Source organism: Harpia harpyja, chromosome W (assembly GCF_026419915.1).
Source record: "Harpia harpyja isolate bHarHar1 chromosome W, bHarHar1 primary haplotype, whole genome shotgun sequence".
In the NCBI taxonomy this organism is placed as follows: domain Eukaryota; kingdom Metazoa; phylum Chordata; class Aves; order Accipitriformes; family Accipitridae; genus Harpia; species Harpia harpyja.
In genome coordinates, this window is record NC_068968.1 from 16,584,331 (window position 1) to 16,601,158 (window position 16,828).

The following is a 16,828-nucleotide window of genomic DNA, read 5'->3' on the forward strand; positions in this document are numbered from 1 at the left end:
ATGGCTCGTGCAGCGCGCCTGGCCAGCGAGCGCATGCGTCATAGGCTCCCTATGTTGCAATCGAGGCGTGTTTTGGCACCCGCTGGCCACGTGTGCCGAAACCCGTTCCTCTGCAAATGTATAAACACCGGGATTTCCCGAAGAGCATCGGGCTGGTGTATGGCAAGGCCACTGTTGCCTCCGTGGGGACGCCCACGTAAAGCTGGCACCTACCGATTGCTGGGCTGAGCTCGCGGCACAAGATGGCACAAGAACGTCCGGACAGTCTATCTTCCTCACGGTCCTCAGGTCGGTATGTTAATCTCTTTTACAAGATACCCTTAATATAATGCATGTCTGTAGTTAATAAATGCTTGCTTTTTCCCTTATAGTCAGTGTATGTGTGTTCACCTTCTCGGGAATCCTCGAAACCACCCTAAAACACATCCCTTGCTAAGTTCAGCTCCAGCCACGCCTTGGCCTTCCTGACCCCATCCCTATACAACTTGGGAGTATTCTTCCCAGGATACCTGTCCCTGCTTCCACTGCCTGTGCATTTCCTGCTTGCCCTTTAGTTTGACCAGGAGGTCTTGAGTCAGCCATGCCAGTCTCTTGCCTTCCTTTCCTGATTTCTTACACCTGGGGATCGAGAGCTCTTGTGCTCTATGGAAAGCATCCATAAAGATCTGCCAGTTCTGTTCTGCTCCCTTGTCCCTGAGGGCAGTTTCCCAGGGGGTCCCATTGACTAACTCCTTGAACAGCTGGAAGTTTGCTTTCCTAAAATTCAGGTTCCTGACTTTACTCTTCGCCTGTCCCATATTCCTCAGGACTGCAAACTCCACCAGTGCATGATCACTGCAGCCCAGGCTGCCTCCAATCCTGACGTCTCTGATTGGCTCACTTGTGTTGGTGACCAACAGGTCCAGTAACACATTCCCTCTGGTAGGGCTGTCTATTACCTGGCCTAAGAAGTTATCCTCGATGCACTCCAGGAGTCTCCTGGATTGCCTGCAGCTCGCTGTGCTACTTTTCTACCAGATGTCGGGGTGGTTGAAGTCCCCCAGCAGGATGAGAGCCTGCAAGCACGATGCCTCCTGTAACTGGAGTAAGAAGGCTTCGTCAATAGGCTCCCCTTGATTGGGCGGCCTGTAGTAGTCACCGACCACAAGGTTCCCTTTGTTGCCTCGGTCTCTAATTCTTACCCATAAGCTTTCAATCTGCTCGTGGCTATTCTTCAGAGACAGCTCTTCACAATCTATCCATTTCTTGACACAGAGGGCAACCCCTCCACCCCTCCTTCCTCGCCTGTCCCTTCTGAACTGCCTGTAGCCATCGATAGCCGCACTCCAGTCATGAGATTCATCCTAACAAGTTTCAGTAATGGCAACTAGGTTGCAGCTTTCTAGCAGCACGGTGGTTTCCAACTCCTCCTGTTTGTTGCCCATGCTGCGTGCATTGCTGTAGAGGCACTTCAGCTGAGCTGTCAGCCATGTCACCTTTTTAGAAGAACACACCTTAATTCCTTTGAGGTATTTCACTGGTGTTTCCCTGTTGGCTCCCATTACCTCAGGAGCCCCTGGCTCATTTCCATAAGACTTCAAACGTGCTCCAGTGTACCCAGCATGTCTTGGAACAACAGGCTGAGGTTCCTTGCTAGCACCCCATCCCTCTAACCTTGGTGTGTCATCCCATGACTTGTCACGGGCAAGCCTGATATTATCCCCCTCCCCCTTCAAGTCTAGTTTAAAGCAAAGATCCTCTTCCTCCTTTGAGAAAGGTGAATCCCATCTGACACCAGCAGGCCTGGTGCTGTGTAGACCATCCAGTTATCGAAAAACCCAAAATTCTGGCGGTGACATCAGCCACAGAGCCATGTATCAATAGACTGGGTCCATCTGTTTCTTCCAATGTCGCGGCCCACAAACGCAAGGAGAGAGGAAAAAATAACCTGTGCTCCGGATTCCTTTACCAACCATCCCAAGGCCCTGAAGTCTCTTTTGATTGCCCTTGGACTATATCTTGCAACTTCATCGCCACCCACATGGAAGAGCAATAACCGGTAATAGTCTGAGGGCTGTGCCAGGCTAGGAAGTTTCCTAGTGATGTCCTTAACCCGGGCCTCAGGGAGGCAGCAGGCTTCCTTAAGAGGAGGGTCTGTCCGGCATATTGGACCCTCTGTTCCATTCAGAAGGGAGTCACCTACAACTATAACCTGTCTTTTCTTCCTCATGGAGGTGGTTGTGATACAGGGGGTAGGCCTTTCTGACCTTGACAACACCTCTGGTGTAGATGGACCATCATCCACATCATCCATTGACTGACCTTCCACATCCAGAGCCTCACACCTGTGATACAGAGGCACCTGGGAAGGCAAGGTAGGCAGGGAGGTGGTTTGTCTGCTGCCCTGAGCATAGACCTGCCTCCATTCACTCCTTTCCTTTAAGTTACTGCCTTCAGCCTGGCAGGGGGAGGATACAGGATCCCCTTGATCTTGTTTTTTTTCTGGTGGCTATTCCTGTTTCTGTCTCGGGGAGGGCAGAGCATGGTTCCACTGGTCTATCTCTTTCTCAGACCCCCTGATGCTCCTTAACCTTTCTACTTCCTCTCATAGCTCGGCCACCAGGCTGAGCAGATCATCCACTTGGTCACACCTCACACAGGTGTTCTCACTACTGCCATCAGGTACTAGCGAAAGGCTCTGGCACTCCCTGCAGCATCAGATCTGGGTGGCTGCACGGTTTTGTGGGAGCTGTCTGGGTTGCCACATCAGTTCTGGTGAGTGCAGAGGACATAGCTTTCTGCCAGGTGGGTACCATAGCTAAGCTCCTTCTGAGAGGGTGATGACTACTGACTGAACTGACCTTTTGAGCTGGTAGGGCGACGATGCCCTTCCTGCACGCCTTTCCACGCAAAATGCCACACAAACTGCTGTGCCACGCCCTGGTTGCAAGTGCTCCCTAGACTGCTTTTTATAGGTGTGGGGGTGGCCATGGTTGCTCTGGCAATGCCCAGGCCTCCTCAGCATCTCTCAGGAGAGCTGCAGGCTCCTGGTGGGTGTCTCTGCTGCCCTGGCATTTCCCTGCCTCAGGAAACCCCCCTGTACACCAAGATCTGCCTCAGCTCTGGAGCAGCTCGCCTCGGCTTTGACTGTAAAGAACTGGCAAGATAATAAAGATTCTGAAAAAAGACTCTTCAAAGATCTTTGCTTCTCCCTTAACTAGTACTTAAATAAGCCCTAAATCAACTTAGTGGAAAAAAATCTTAAAGCAAAATGCCCATGTCAATCCATAAAGGGCTGAAGGAACTCAAAACGCATTTCCCTCAGACAAATCATATTTTCCTCCAAGAGTCACCAGAAACAGAAAACTTCGTACTTTTAAGTGAAGAGCATTTAATGCATATACCTATCTTACCACTGTTCCAAGAGGTTAGCAAAGCAACTCTTTTCAGAATTTGTATGTGTATGCCTCATACTTACTAGCACAATAAAACTGGCAACATAGGGGTCTACTTCACTACTGTCACGAAGAATCTCAGCCATAAAAACTGAGTATCAGCAAGCTACAGATGAAGACACGGGACTTCGCTGACAAACCTCCCTTTGCTCCACTCACCCTTCTCTCTGCCTGCTTGTGATGGGTTAACCCTGGCTGGACGCCAGGTGCCCACCAGAGCCATTCTATCACTCCCCCTCCTTCTCAGCTGGACAGGGGAGAGAAAATATAACAAAGGGCTTGTGGGTAGAGATAAGGACAGGAGAGATCACTCACCAATTACCATCACAGGCAAAACAGACTCAGCTTGAGGAAAATTAACTCAATTTATTACAAATCAACCAGAGTAGGGTAATGAGAAATAAAACCAAATCTCAGAACACCTTCCCTCCACCCCTCCCTTCTTCCCAGGCACAACTTCACTCCCAGATTCTCTACCAACCCCCCAGTGGCACAGGGGGATGGGGATGGGGTTTACGGTCAGTTCATCACGCTATTTTCTGCCGCTTCATCCTCCTCAGGGGGAGGACTCATCACACTCTTCCCCTGCTCCAGCGTGGGGTCCCACCCACGGGAGACAGTCCTCCACGAACTTCTCCAACGTGGGTCCTTCCCACGGGCTGCAGTTCTTCACGAACTGCTCCAGCATGGGTCCTTTCCACGGCATGCAGTCCTTCAGGAGCACACTGCTCCAGCGTGGGTCCCCCACGGGGTCACAAGTCCTGCCAGAAAACCTGCTCCGTGGGCTCCTCTCTCCACAGATCCGCAGGTCCTGCCAGGAGCCTGCTCCAGCGCGGGGTTCCCACGGGGTCACAGCCTCCTTCGGGAATCCACCTGCTCTGGCGTGGGGTCTTCCACGGGCTGCAGGTGGATATCTGCTCCACCGTGGACCTCCATGGACTGCAGGGGGACAGCCTGCCTCACCATTGTCTTCACCACGGGCTGCAGGGGAATCTCTGCTCCGGCGCCTGGAGCATCTCCTCCCCCTCCTTCTTCACTGACCTTGGTGTCCGCAGGGTTGTTTCTCTTACATGTTCTCACTCCTCTCTCCGGCTGCCGAATACCTCCGTCCCAACTTTTTTTCCTTCTTAAAAATGTTATCACAGAGGCGTTACCACTATCGCTGATTGGCTCGGCCTTGGCCGGCGGCAGGTCCGTCTTAGAGCCGGCTGGTATGGGCTCTCTCGAACACAGGGGAAGCTTCCAGCAGCTTCTTACAGAAGCCACCCCTGTAACCCCACCTGCTACCAAAACCTTGCCACACAAAACCAATACACTGCTACAAGCTACAGAGAGCTATTTGTTCTTTGAGCCAATGCCTTCACTAAGTGACCTAGATAAGTTTTGCTGTTGTATGAATACACAGGTGTTTTCATGTTCAGGGTAATGGTTTTAAGTACCTTTCACCTACTTGCCTCTTGAAATTCAACCATGATACAAGTTATTAGAAGATAATGACCACGAGAGCTGAAATGACTTAAGGCTTTAGCAGAAGTCTGCATCATGCAACGTCTATATGACAATAACTTCACAGCTATACCAATACAGCACTCAGTGTGAAGTGATCTAAGAAAGCCTTCTCCTAGTTTAGCTGTGGAAGCAGATGAGGTTTAAAAATAACCAAAGGGTACTCATGCCAGAATAAGAGTGAACAATGGGACTTGCCGAGGCAATCGGCTCTGGTGCAGGCGCATTCCACAGCGGAGCGGGGGATCACAGTGTACAGGGGGGGTTTCCTGAGCCAGGGAAACCCCAGGAGAGTTCGGAGACCTGCCAGGAGCTGGCAGCTTCATGAGAGAGAGCGGCTGACGAGGCATGGGCAGGGCCAGGAGTAATGGCAGCCACCCCCCACTCCCACAAAAGGCAGCCCTAGGGAGCACTAGCAACTGGGACATGGTATGGCAGTTTGCACAGGGAGGGTGCCTCTTTGAAGGAGGGGCATTCCACTGGCCGAGTGGAGAGACTTGAAGTCCACATAACCCAGCAACTGGGCACTGTTCTGTGACCATCTGCACAGGTCAAGGGCACTCATCATACCTGACCCTCAAGGCAGAATGGTGGGCACTCGTCTATGAGCAAAGGCTGCAGCTTCGGCTGGGGGGTCTTTACCATCTACCCCATCGGTGGCCAATGCCTCCACCCAGATGGAGCTGCTGAAGGGAGAGGCTGCAAGTGCAGACCTCAGATTGCAGGAAGTGCCTAGACCTTTCTCCTGGGGCAGGGACAGGCAGCAGACTTGCCTGCAAAAGGTGTGCCCAGGTGGAGGACCTCCTGCAGCAGGTGGCTGAGCTGCAGGAGGCAGTGAGAAGGCTGCGTAGCATCAGGGAGCCTGAGGAGTTAGATAGCTGGTTCCAAGCGCAGTCTGCAGTGGACCCATGGCCAAACAGCCAAAAACTCCCCCATCGCCACACATGGAAGGGAGGAGGACCAATAATGCAGAAGAATGGAAGCTTGCAATGGCAAGGACCAGCAGGAGGAAGAGACTTCCCCTGAAGCCTGAGGTGCCCTTGCAGAACCGCTTCACCACTCTGCAGACTGAAGAGGAAAGACCTGTCACATCGGGAGAGATGCTGGAACTGAGTAAGGCAGCCCAATCTGCTCCCCGTATAACAACCAGCCCAACTGAAAAAAAGGCGATGGGTAATAGTAGTAGGCGACTCTCTTCTGAGAGGTACGGAGGCACCCATTTGCCGACCTGACGCACTCTCTAGAGAGGTGTGCTGCTTACCAGGGGCTCATATCAGGGATGTCACCGAGAGACTACCGAGCCTCGAACAGTCCACTGACTATTATCCGCTGCTGTTGTTTCATGTGGGCACCAGTGATACAGCCAGGAGCAGCCTGAGGAGTATCAAGAAGACTTACAGAGCCCTGGGAGTGGTGGTAAGGGACTCTGGAGCGCAGGTAGTTTTTTCCTCAATCCTCCCAGTCAAAGGGAAGGGGTTTGAAAGGGCCAGTTGAATCTGGCGAATCAACAAATGGTTACAGGACTGGTGCCACAGCCAGGGGTTCAGCTACTTAGACCACGGGACTCGCTTTGAGAAACCTGGTCTACTGGGGGCTGACGGGGTCCATCTGTCAGAGAAGAAGAGCATCTTTGGTCAAGCTTGCCAAGCTGGTGAAGAGGGCTTTCAACTAAAGTTGCCGGGGGAGGGGAACCGCAATCCATCCCACTCCTACCAGTTTGATGCCAGTGCCAGCAATAGATGCCCAGAGCCTGGAGAAGTATCATAGGTCAGCAGGAGAGCACCTGAAGAGCAGCACAAAGGAATTCCAGCCACTCCAGCCAGTAAGTCAGCTTCATTGGGGGCCCAACTTAAATGCCTCTATGCAAACGCACATAGCATGAGGAATAAACAAGAGGAGTTAGAGACGTGTGCATGCCTGCACATGGAAGGATACGGGCTCTTTAGGAAGGACAGGCAGGGGAGATGAGGAGGGGGTGTCACCCTCTATGTCAATGACCAGCTGGAGTGCATGGAGTTCTGCCTGGGGATGGATGAGGAGCTGACCGAGAGCTTATGGGTCAGGATCAAAGGGAGGGCAGGGACAGGTGACATTATAGTGGGGGTCTGCTACAGGCCACCTGACCAGGAAGACCAAGCGGATGAGGCCCTCTATAGACAGCTAGGAGCAGCCTCACGTTCACAAGCCCGGGTCCTCATGGGGGACTTCAACCACCCTGATATCTCTTGGAGGGACAACACAGCAGGGCATAAGCAATCCAGGAGGTTCCTGGAATACGTTGATGACAACTTCCTTCTCCAAGTAATAGAGGGGCCAAGGAGGAGAGGTGCTATGCTGGACCTTGTTCTCACCAACAAGGAGGGGCTGGTGGGGAATGTGAAGCTCAAGGGCAGCCTTGGCTGCAGTGACCATGAAATGGTGGAGTTCAAAATCCTTAGGGCAGCTAGGAGGGCGCACAGCAAGCTCGCTACCCTTGACTTCAGGAGAGCAGACTTTGGCCTCTTCAGGGATCTGCTTGGTAGAGTACCATGGGATAAAGCCCTGGAGGGAAGAGGGGCCCATGAAAGCTGGTTAATATTCAAGGATCACCTCCTCCAAGCTCAGGAGTGATGCATCCCAACAAAGAGGAAGTCAGGCAAAAACGCCAGGAGGCCTGCATGGATGAAGAAGGAGCTCCTGGACAAACTCAAACACAAAAAGGAAGCCTACAGAGGGTGGAAGCAAGGACAGATAGCCTAGGAGGAATACAGAAAAATTGTCCGAGCAGCCAGGGATCAGGTTAGGAAAGCTAAAGCCCTGATAGAATTAAATTTGGCCAGAGACATCAAGGGCAACAAGAAAAGTTTCCATAGGTATGTCAGTGATAACAGGAAGACTAGGGAAAATGTGGGCCCTCTCCGGAAGGAAATGGGAGACTGTCCTGGTTTCAGCTGGGATAGAGTTAACTGTCTTCCTAGTAGCTGGTACAGTGCTGTGTTTTGAGTTCAGTATGTGAAGAATGTTGATAACACTGATGTTTTCAGTTGTTGCTCAGTAGTGTTTAGACTAATGTCAAGGATTTTTCAGCTTCTCATGCCCAGCCAGTGAGAAAGCTGGAGGGGCACAAGAAGTTGGCACAGGACACAGCCAGGGCACCTGACCCAAACTGGCCAACGGGGTATTCCATACCATGTGACGTCCCATCTAGTATAGGAACGGGGAGTGGGGGCAGGGATTCGCCGCTCGGGGACTGGCGGGGTGTCAGTCGGCGGGTGGTGAGCAATTGCACTGCGCATCATTTGTACATTCCAATCCTTTCATTATTTCTGTTGTCATTTTATTAGTGTTATCATTATCATTATTAGTTTCTTCTTCTTCTGTTCTATTAAACCGTTCTTATCTCAACCCACGGGTTTTGCTTCTTTTCCTGATTTTCTCCCCCATCCCACTGGGTGGGGGGGAGTGAGTGAGCGGCTGCGTGGTGTTTAGTTGCTGGCTGGGTTTAAACCACGACAGAGACCCAGTTACTTGGGACATAGAGAAGGCTGAGATACTCAACGACTTTTTTGCCTCAGTCTTCACCAGCAAGTGCTCCAGCCACACCGCCCAAGTCACGGAAGGCAAAGGCAGGGACTGGGAGAATGAAGAACCACCCACTGTAGGAGAAGATCAGGTTTGAGACCATCCAAGGAACCTGAAGGTGCACAAATCCATGGGACCTGATGAGATGCCTCTGCGGGTCCTGAGGGAACTGGCAGATGAAGTGGCTAAGCCACTATCCATCATATCTGAGAAGTCGTGGCAGTCCGGGGAAGTTCCTGGTGACTGGAAAAGGGGAAACATAACCCCCATTTTTAAAAAGGGAAAAAAGGAAGACCCAAGGAACTACAGGCCAGTCAGTCTCACCTCTGTGCCTGGCAAGATCATGGAGCAGATCCTCCTGGAAACTATGCTAAGGCACATGGAAAATAAGGAGGTGATTGGTGACAGCCAACATGGCTTCACTAAGAGTAAATTGTGCCTGACAAATTTGGTGGCCTTCTGCGACAGGGTTACAGCTTTGGTGGATAAGGGAAGAGCAACTGACATCATCTACCTGGACTTGTGCAAAGCATTTGACACTGTCCTGCATGACATCCTTGTCTCTAAATTGGAGAGACATGGATTTGATGCATGGACCACTTGGTAGATAAGGAATTGGCTGGATGGTCGCACTCAAAGAGTTGTGGTCAACGGCTCAATGTCCGGGTGGAGACCAGTGACAAGTGGCATTCCTCAGGGGTCGGTACTGGGACCGGCGCTGTTTAACATCTTTGTTGGCAACATGGACAGTGGGATCGAGTGCACCCTCAACAAGTTTGCCAATGACACCAAGCTGTGCGGTGCAGTCGACATGCTGGAGGGAAGGGATGCCATCCAGAGGGACCTTGACAGGCTTGAGAGGTGGGCCCATGCGAACCGCATGAAGTTCAACAAGGCCAAGTGCAAGGTCCTGCACATGGGTCGGAGCAATCCCAAGCACAAATACAAGCTGGGAGATGAGTGGATTGAGAGCAGCCCTGAGGAGAAGGACTTGGGGGTGTTGGTTGACAAGAAGCTCAACGTGACCCAGCAATGTGCACTTGCAGCCCAGAAAGCCAACCGTATCCTGGGCTGCATCAAAAGAAGTGTGGCCAGCAGGTCGAGGGAGGTGATTCTCCCCCTGTACTCTGCTCTCGTGAGACCCCACCTGGAGTACTGTGTTCAGCTCTGGGCCCCCAACATAAGAAGGACATGGACCTGTTGGAGCAAGTCCAGAGGAAGGCCACGAAGATGATCAGAGGGCTGGAGCACCTCCCCTATGAAGACAGGCTGAGAGAGTTGGGGTTGTTCAGCCTAGAGAAGAGAAGGCTCTGGGGAGACCTTATAGCGGCCTTCCAGTACTTAAAGGAGCCCTACAGGAAAGCTGGAGAGGGACTTTTTACAAGGGCATGTAGCGATAGGACGAGGGGTAATGGCTTTAAATGGAAAGAGGGTAGATTTAGATTAGATATAAGGAAGAAATTCTTTACTGTGAGGGTGGTGAGGCACTGGAACAGGTTGCCCAGAGAGGTTGTGGATGCCCCCTCCCTTGAAGTGTTCAAGGCCAGGTTGGATGGGGCTTTGAGCAACCTTGTCTAGTGGAAGGTGTCCCTGCCCACGGCAGGGGGGAGTTGGAACTAGACGATCTTTAAAGGTCCCTTCCAACCCAAACCATTCTATGATTCTATGAAATTCTATTAGTTTAATAACTAACAGACTCAACTTCATTTTTATTAGTGTAAACTTCCTTGTATAGAAGAACCCTACTTAGCTATACATTCCCTGTCTTAATTAACTACACTTTATCCTCCATTAATGTTTAAAAGTGAATTGTAGATAAAGACCACAAGTTATCAGAATGGTTTCAAATGTAGTTTAGGCTTTTTTTCCTTGTCTGTTCTGCTCTTTGTGGGGATGGTGAGATGTTTGCAAACACACCTTACAAATCACATAAGTATTTTCTGTAAAGAAAGAATATATTCTAAAACAGGCTTAGATCAGCACAGAACACAAGCACATATTACCAAAACACACTGTCCAATTCTCGATGCTACACACTAAAAATCCTATAATAATATGGAGTAGACCAAGTGGTGAATCTGTAAGAGAGCAACAAAAGAATCAGATGTCTAGAAAACATGACCTACAAAGAAAGGCTGAGTGAACTATGCTAATTTAGCCAAAAGAAGATGACTAATGGGGATAAATGTAGTCTCCATAACAACAGTGGACAGAATAGGGGAGATCAATCACAGGAAAGGAGAATTAAATTATATACTTGGAAACACCTTCTAAGGATAAAGATGGCAACACACTAGAACAGGCTTGGGGGGAGTTTATCAAGTGTCCATCCTTGGAGGTTCTCAGGAACAGGCAAAACATCAACACAGATTGTTATATGTACTATTGATTGTATCCTCAGACAGAAGGAAGGATGAGACAAAACTCTCCTGAATGGAAAAAATACCATGAAAGTCGGCACTTCAGGGTATATTTCCACCAGAATCTATAGTTTAAGTCATTTGTCCTTGAAAAACCTTTAAAAGTCTTGTTCATAGGAAAAGGAAACATCACAGCCTATACAAAGTAACAAACCCAAACGCTACAAAAGCTTTCTATGAGATTAAGCAGCTCTTCAGTTTGTAACTTCAAATAAGAAATATTCTTTGAAAAATCACTACTGCTCGTTTTACACATGCTATCAGCCTGTGGGGAAAGTAGCTGGAAAACACAGGCTTTTGAGCCAAAAAATATTTGGTGTCAGATAACAGTCAAGAGACATGGGACATTTCACTAGTAACAGCATACAAAGATCTAAAAAGTAGCGCCTGGTGCTACAGAGCCAGGAAAACTGCCCTTCTATCTGCAAGCCACTAGAACAGCAATCATCACAAAAACGAGATAATATAGAAAAGCTCCACTGGCAGCTGACAGAAGCCATTGCTAATTGATTGCTGTAGTTCACAAAACCATGGGCGCAGTCAGTTACTTTAAAAAAAAAAAAAAAAAAAAAACAAAAAAAAAACAACCTCTCCCCAGGAGGGGAAATCTGTGCAAAGAGAAAACCACATCAAGGAATCCGAAAACTCTGACTTCAGATACAAATAGAGAAAAGATGGATGAATTCACAGAATAGGGATACAAGCAGAGATAAAGAGCATATAGATCTGAAGTGGGTAAAAAAGTTTCCTCAGATACATAAAGACCATGAATAAAGATATAAAAACTGCTACCAACCAAAGCAACACCCAGAAAAATGAAATAGAAAGGTGTGTTCTTAGGGCTGCTAAAAAGGAAGAGGAAAACCAATCTACTTTACAAAGTGCTGAGCAGGCAGTACTAGATTTATCCAAACGTGATTATGTTCACAGACCCCTAGGCCTTATAAGACCTAGGAAGTTCTGGAAGAGGAAATAAAATATAGGGTAGAGCAGTGTATTGGGTCTGCCCGAGATGGAGTTAATTCTCCTCATAGCAGCCCTCGTAGTGCTGTGCTCTGCATCAGTAGCTAGAAAGGTGTTGATAACACACCAGTGTTTTGGCTACTGCTGAGCAGTGCTGGCACAGCATCAAGGCTGTCTCTCCAACATTTTTGCCCCCCCTCAATGGCAGGCTGGGGCTGGGCAAGATCTTGGGAGGGGACATAACCAGGACAGCTGACCTAAACTAACCAAACCGATATTCCATGCCATATGACGTCAGCTCAGGTATAAAAGCTAAGTAAAGGGAGATGGAAGGGGGGCATTTTTTGTCTTCCGGAGCAACCACTACGTGTTCTGAAGCCCTGCTTCCCAGGAAGTGGCTAGACATCGCCTGCTGATGGGAAGTAGCGAATAACATCATTTGTTTTTCTTTGCTTTCACTTTATTAAACTGTCCTTATCTTGACCCACGAGCCTTTTGTTATATTTTCTCCCCCCTGTCCAGCTGAGGAGGGGGAGTGATAGAGCAGGATTGGTGGGCACCTGGCACCCAGCCAGGGTCAACCCACCACAAGCAGAAAGCAGAAGCAGGTTGGTTTGCTATGGTAATGAGCACCTCCACTGAGGAAGCAAAGCCACTCTAATGAAGTATGAGCCAAACCACACAGATAGGTTCCTGGGAAAGAAGAGTCACAAGGATTGATTCAATAGCCAGCCCTAAGGCACAAAGTTCTGTACTCAATCTTTTTTTTTTTTTTTTAGCCTGAAATAGATTTTGTCTTTCTTTTCCTTTATTATGCCCTTTTCCTTCCTTCCTGAGTAATCCCTAAGTCAGAGAGTACGAGAGCTAAAGAAGGACAAGAGCAAGAGGACTCAGTTAAAATCTCAGTCTACCTAGAAAAAACTGTCATGTTAGTGTAAGAGCACAACTTGTATATATTTTGAAATACTATAATGTTGCTGCTTCCTTTATTTACTGCCATAAGAAGGAAAAAGAAAAATAGTATTAATATTCCAATTCTCACTGCCCAACTTCACCTTGTGTTTGAAACATACGGCACGTTTAGAACTCAGTCCTGCAAATGGCCAGAATTAGTAACTATCCTAAAATTTTGGAGTACTTGATCTTAGATTTCATATAAAACTTAAATATCTGTCAGATTTATGAGAGTGACTAGTCCCACCTTCGACAGTGGATTTAGTTGCTTATTTAAGGATTAATGACCCAACAATGAACATAGAAAGCTGTGGATTATGATGAAGCGGAATTCACTTGATTCAATGTTGACTGCTCATTTTATGTTTTCCAATTACATGGTTCAATCACAGTAATAAGATTACCAGATTAACAGGTAAAATTATGCAGATTTGCTAACTAGATCTGGAGCCTTGAAAAGAATACAGAAGTTCTGAAATTCACATCCCCTTAGTATGCTAAAAATATATTAAGGACATCAAAGCACCTAAATCTTTTGAATTTCATCAGTCTCAGAGTATTTATTAGGCTCTCATCACACTGGACAAGGCAGAAGAAACAAATGTCATGGCATTTGTACATTTGGTTCATCCAGCATTTCTCCAGTCAAAACATAGCACCTGAATGAGGGCAAAATTAACCCCACAAAGACTGTGTAGAACATTTTTGGTGTACAAAGGATAGTTGTAACATGGACTGATTCTTCAGCTAATTTACTTTACACTATTTTTTTAAAATAGACTAAAATGATATTAAGTCTCCACTATAGACTAAAACTATGTTAAACTATATAAAACTATGTCTATTATAAAGCAAATGGATATTGCACTTAAACTCACAAATCTATTAACACTGATTGTGAATTATATTTCTTAATATATAAGCTGATTTTAAAAACAGTAAAATTCTTTCTAAGGTAATAAATGGTCAAAGCTCATTTTACAACAACAGGGATATTTAAAACAGAAAACTACAATATACTATAACCAAACTGCCTTAGGGTAATCCTCCCCCTTTTTTTCTACAGAAGTTTCTATGAAATAATACAATACTTTTAAAATTGAAGCTAACAAAAAGATTTCACTTCAACATTTGACTTCTGGATTTAAAACAATTTCTCATTACAGATGTTGCAAAAGCCAAAGTAGCAGGTATGTATCATCAAGTTCGAATAGGCACTTTATTTTTAATTAAAAAAAAAAAAAATACTTACACATCCACAAATAGTACATAATCTTTACTGTCTTCTGGAATTCTACAGGAATGTCTACAGAAAAGTCCTGGTAGAAACATGGACCCACTGGAAAATTCTCAGGAAGAGGTGGCCAGTTATTTTTTCTACCTGCAAATCAGAAGAAGAAAAAAAAAAAGAAAAAAAAAAGAAACAAACAAAAAGTGCTTTATAATACAGTTTTAATCTCTGTATACTAGAAAGAGATATGCATTTGGACTTGTTCAAATTGTTTTATGCACAAGTTTCACAAGTGTACGGATAACTTGGGCTACCAAAACCCAAGAGTTTTATTAGCAATCCTCACACAATACTGAAAATAAACTTCAGAAATAAAATACAATGAAGTGCAGACAGATCAAGGAAAGTACAATATTTTATCTATGTAAAAGACTAAGCAGGCATCTGACAGTTCCTATAAAGTAATGAGAAAAGAGAATCCTTCACAGAACAATTTCTCAGAGTTCCTTGACTTTTAAATGCACGTTTCCCTAAGACCCACCATACTCTCATACTTTGTGGAACACAAAGACTGGGGACTGAAAAGCATTCTTCGTTCTCAGAATCCTGATATTTGTAACACTTTGAACTAGTTCCCAATACAGTTTACAGTCAAAGCTTTACCTAAAAGCCTATAAGCCTGAAAAAAGGCAGCTATTTAAATGGTCTAAACTACTTTTTTGTTACAAGAAGATGCCCTACAGCATCAATATATTTTGATACAGTAGTGTGACAGAGTGAGGACACCACAAAGGACAACACAGTATCAGACACTTGAATTTCCTGTATGCTGATCTGCTCACAGACTAGAGTATACATTCTGCCAAACACTCAGAGATTCAATTGAGATAACTACAACAAACCTTTACCATAGCATTTCAAATTCTGGATGCAAGAGATACATTAATCACCATATTCCAAAAGTGGAGCTGAACTAGAGACTAACCTAAAGGCAGCTTTATTTGAAATTCTGACAAGGTTTGCTTGCAATTTCTATCTTCAACCATATCTTTACTAGCAGTTCATCTGGTAAGAACAGAAAACTTGCAAAGCTTACACACTTGCATTATTTCTTATTTCTTTCCCCACTCAGACAAGATGAAGCCGACAGTTCTGTCCAAACAGGTCCAAGGCACTATTATCTGTTAAATTTTCTGCCTCTTCCACTGAACATTTTTTATCAAGCCTTTCACAGCAGGGGATTTAGAGAGGGAGCATAGAGAAGGTAATCAAGTAATATTCCCATCCATATTAAAAACTTCTTTGGGATTTCTTATATGAAAAATATCTGATAATAATTCAGATCTTCATTCTGCAGTATATGGTTATTTCTTTCAGGACCAATAGCTTCAAGACAGAGTCACAGAAAAAAAAATCAGATATCTTATAATAGTTCAAGTTCTTATTTAAGAATTTTATTTGATGTGCTTTCCCATCCCTGTGGCACAGGTTTCAAAATTTTCAACTGTCATGGTTTAAACCCAGCCGGTAACAAAGCACCATGAAGCTGCTCGCTCACTCCTCCCCCTCCCCCCCTCCCCCGGCCACTGTGGGATGAGGAGAAAATATAAAGAAAGGCTCGTGGGTCAAGACAAGGACAGGGAGGGATCACTCACCACTTATGGTCACGGGCAAAAGACAGGCTCAACTTGGGGAAGAAACAAAATCAATTTAATTTACTACCAATCAAATCAAAACAAGGATACTGAGAAGTAGAACCAAACCTTAGAACACCTTCCCCCCACCCCTCCCTCCTTCCTGGCTCAACCCCACTCCCAGTTTTCTCTACCTCCTCCCCCTGGTGGTGCAGGGGGATGGGGAATGGGGGTTGGGGTCAGCTGGCCACACATTGTCTCTGCCACTCCTTCCTCCTCAGGGGGAGGACTCCTCACTCATCCCCTGCTCCAGCGTGGGGTCCCTCCCACGGGAGACAGTCCTCCACGAACTTCTCCAACATGAGTCCTTTCCGTGGGCTGCAGTTCTTCACAAACTTCCCTGGTGTGGGTCCTTTCCACGGGCCACAGATCTTCAGGCACGGACTGCTCCAGCACGGGCTTTCCCATGGAGTCACGGCCATCTTCGGGGGCATCCACCTGCTCCGGCGTGGGCTCCTCCATGGGCTTCAAGTGGGCATCTGCTCCACCATTCACCTCCATGGGCTGCAGGGGGACAGGCTGCTGTCTCACCACTGGCTGCAGGGGCATCACCTCCTCAGGCGCCCCTCCTCTCCCTCCTTCTTCACTGACCTCAGTATCTGCATAGGTGTTCCTCTCACATTCCAATCCCACTACTCACTGCAGTTTCCCCTTCTTAAATATGTTATCCCAGAGGTGCTACCACTGTCACCGATTGGGTTGGCCTGGGCCAGAGGTGGATCCAACTTGGAGCCGGGGGAGCTTCTAGCAGCTTCTCACAGGAGCCACCCCTGCAGCCCCTCCCCTGCTACCAAAAAACCCCACCACATAAACCCATAACATCAACTAAGATTGAAAGACAGCTTGGTGAGATGGTTTGAGATCAAAAAACAAGTGGCCTTTTTCTAAATACACTTTGGATACTCATATTCCTAGATTGTGTCTTGATAAGCAAAGAGCTAGCTCAGAGTTATTTCATTCAACACAAGTTACCATCTCAAGGCCTATTAACATATACCTTCAACGGCATGCCTACACTATGAATGCAGACACCCCCAAACTAGCTTCGTGCAAGCCCAGAAAGGG

The 16,828-nt window shown here is 47.1% G+C and overlaps 1 protein-coding gene across 4 annotated transcripts in view; it reads right to left on the reverse strand.

Moving 5' to 3' along the window:
• The window catches only part of LOC128136209 (secretory carrier-associated membrane protein 1-like), a 70,292-nt gene that overhangs the window by 14,499 nt on the left and 38,965 nt on the right, over positions 1 to 16,828 (reverse strand). For all 4 annotated transcript variants that reach the window (XM_052775414.1, XM_052775415.1, XM_052775412.1 and 1 more), the window contains one exon: positions 14,091 to 14,219. In XM_052775414.1, coding sequence (XP_052631374.1) covers positions 14,091 to 14,219 — 129 coding nt within the window. The remainder of the gene's footprint in view (positions 1 to 14,090; positions 14,220 to 16,828) is intronic.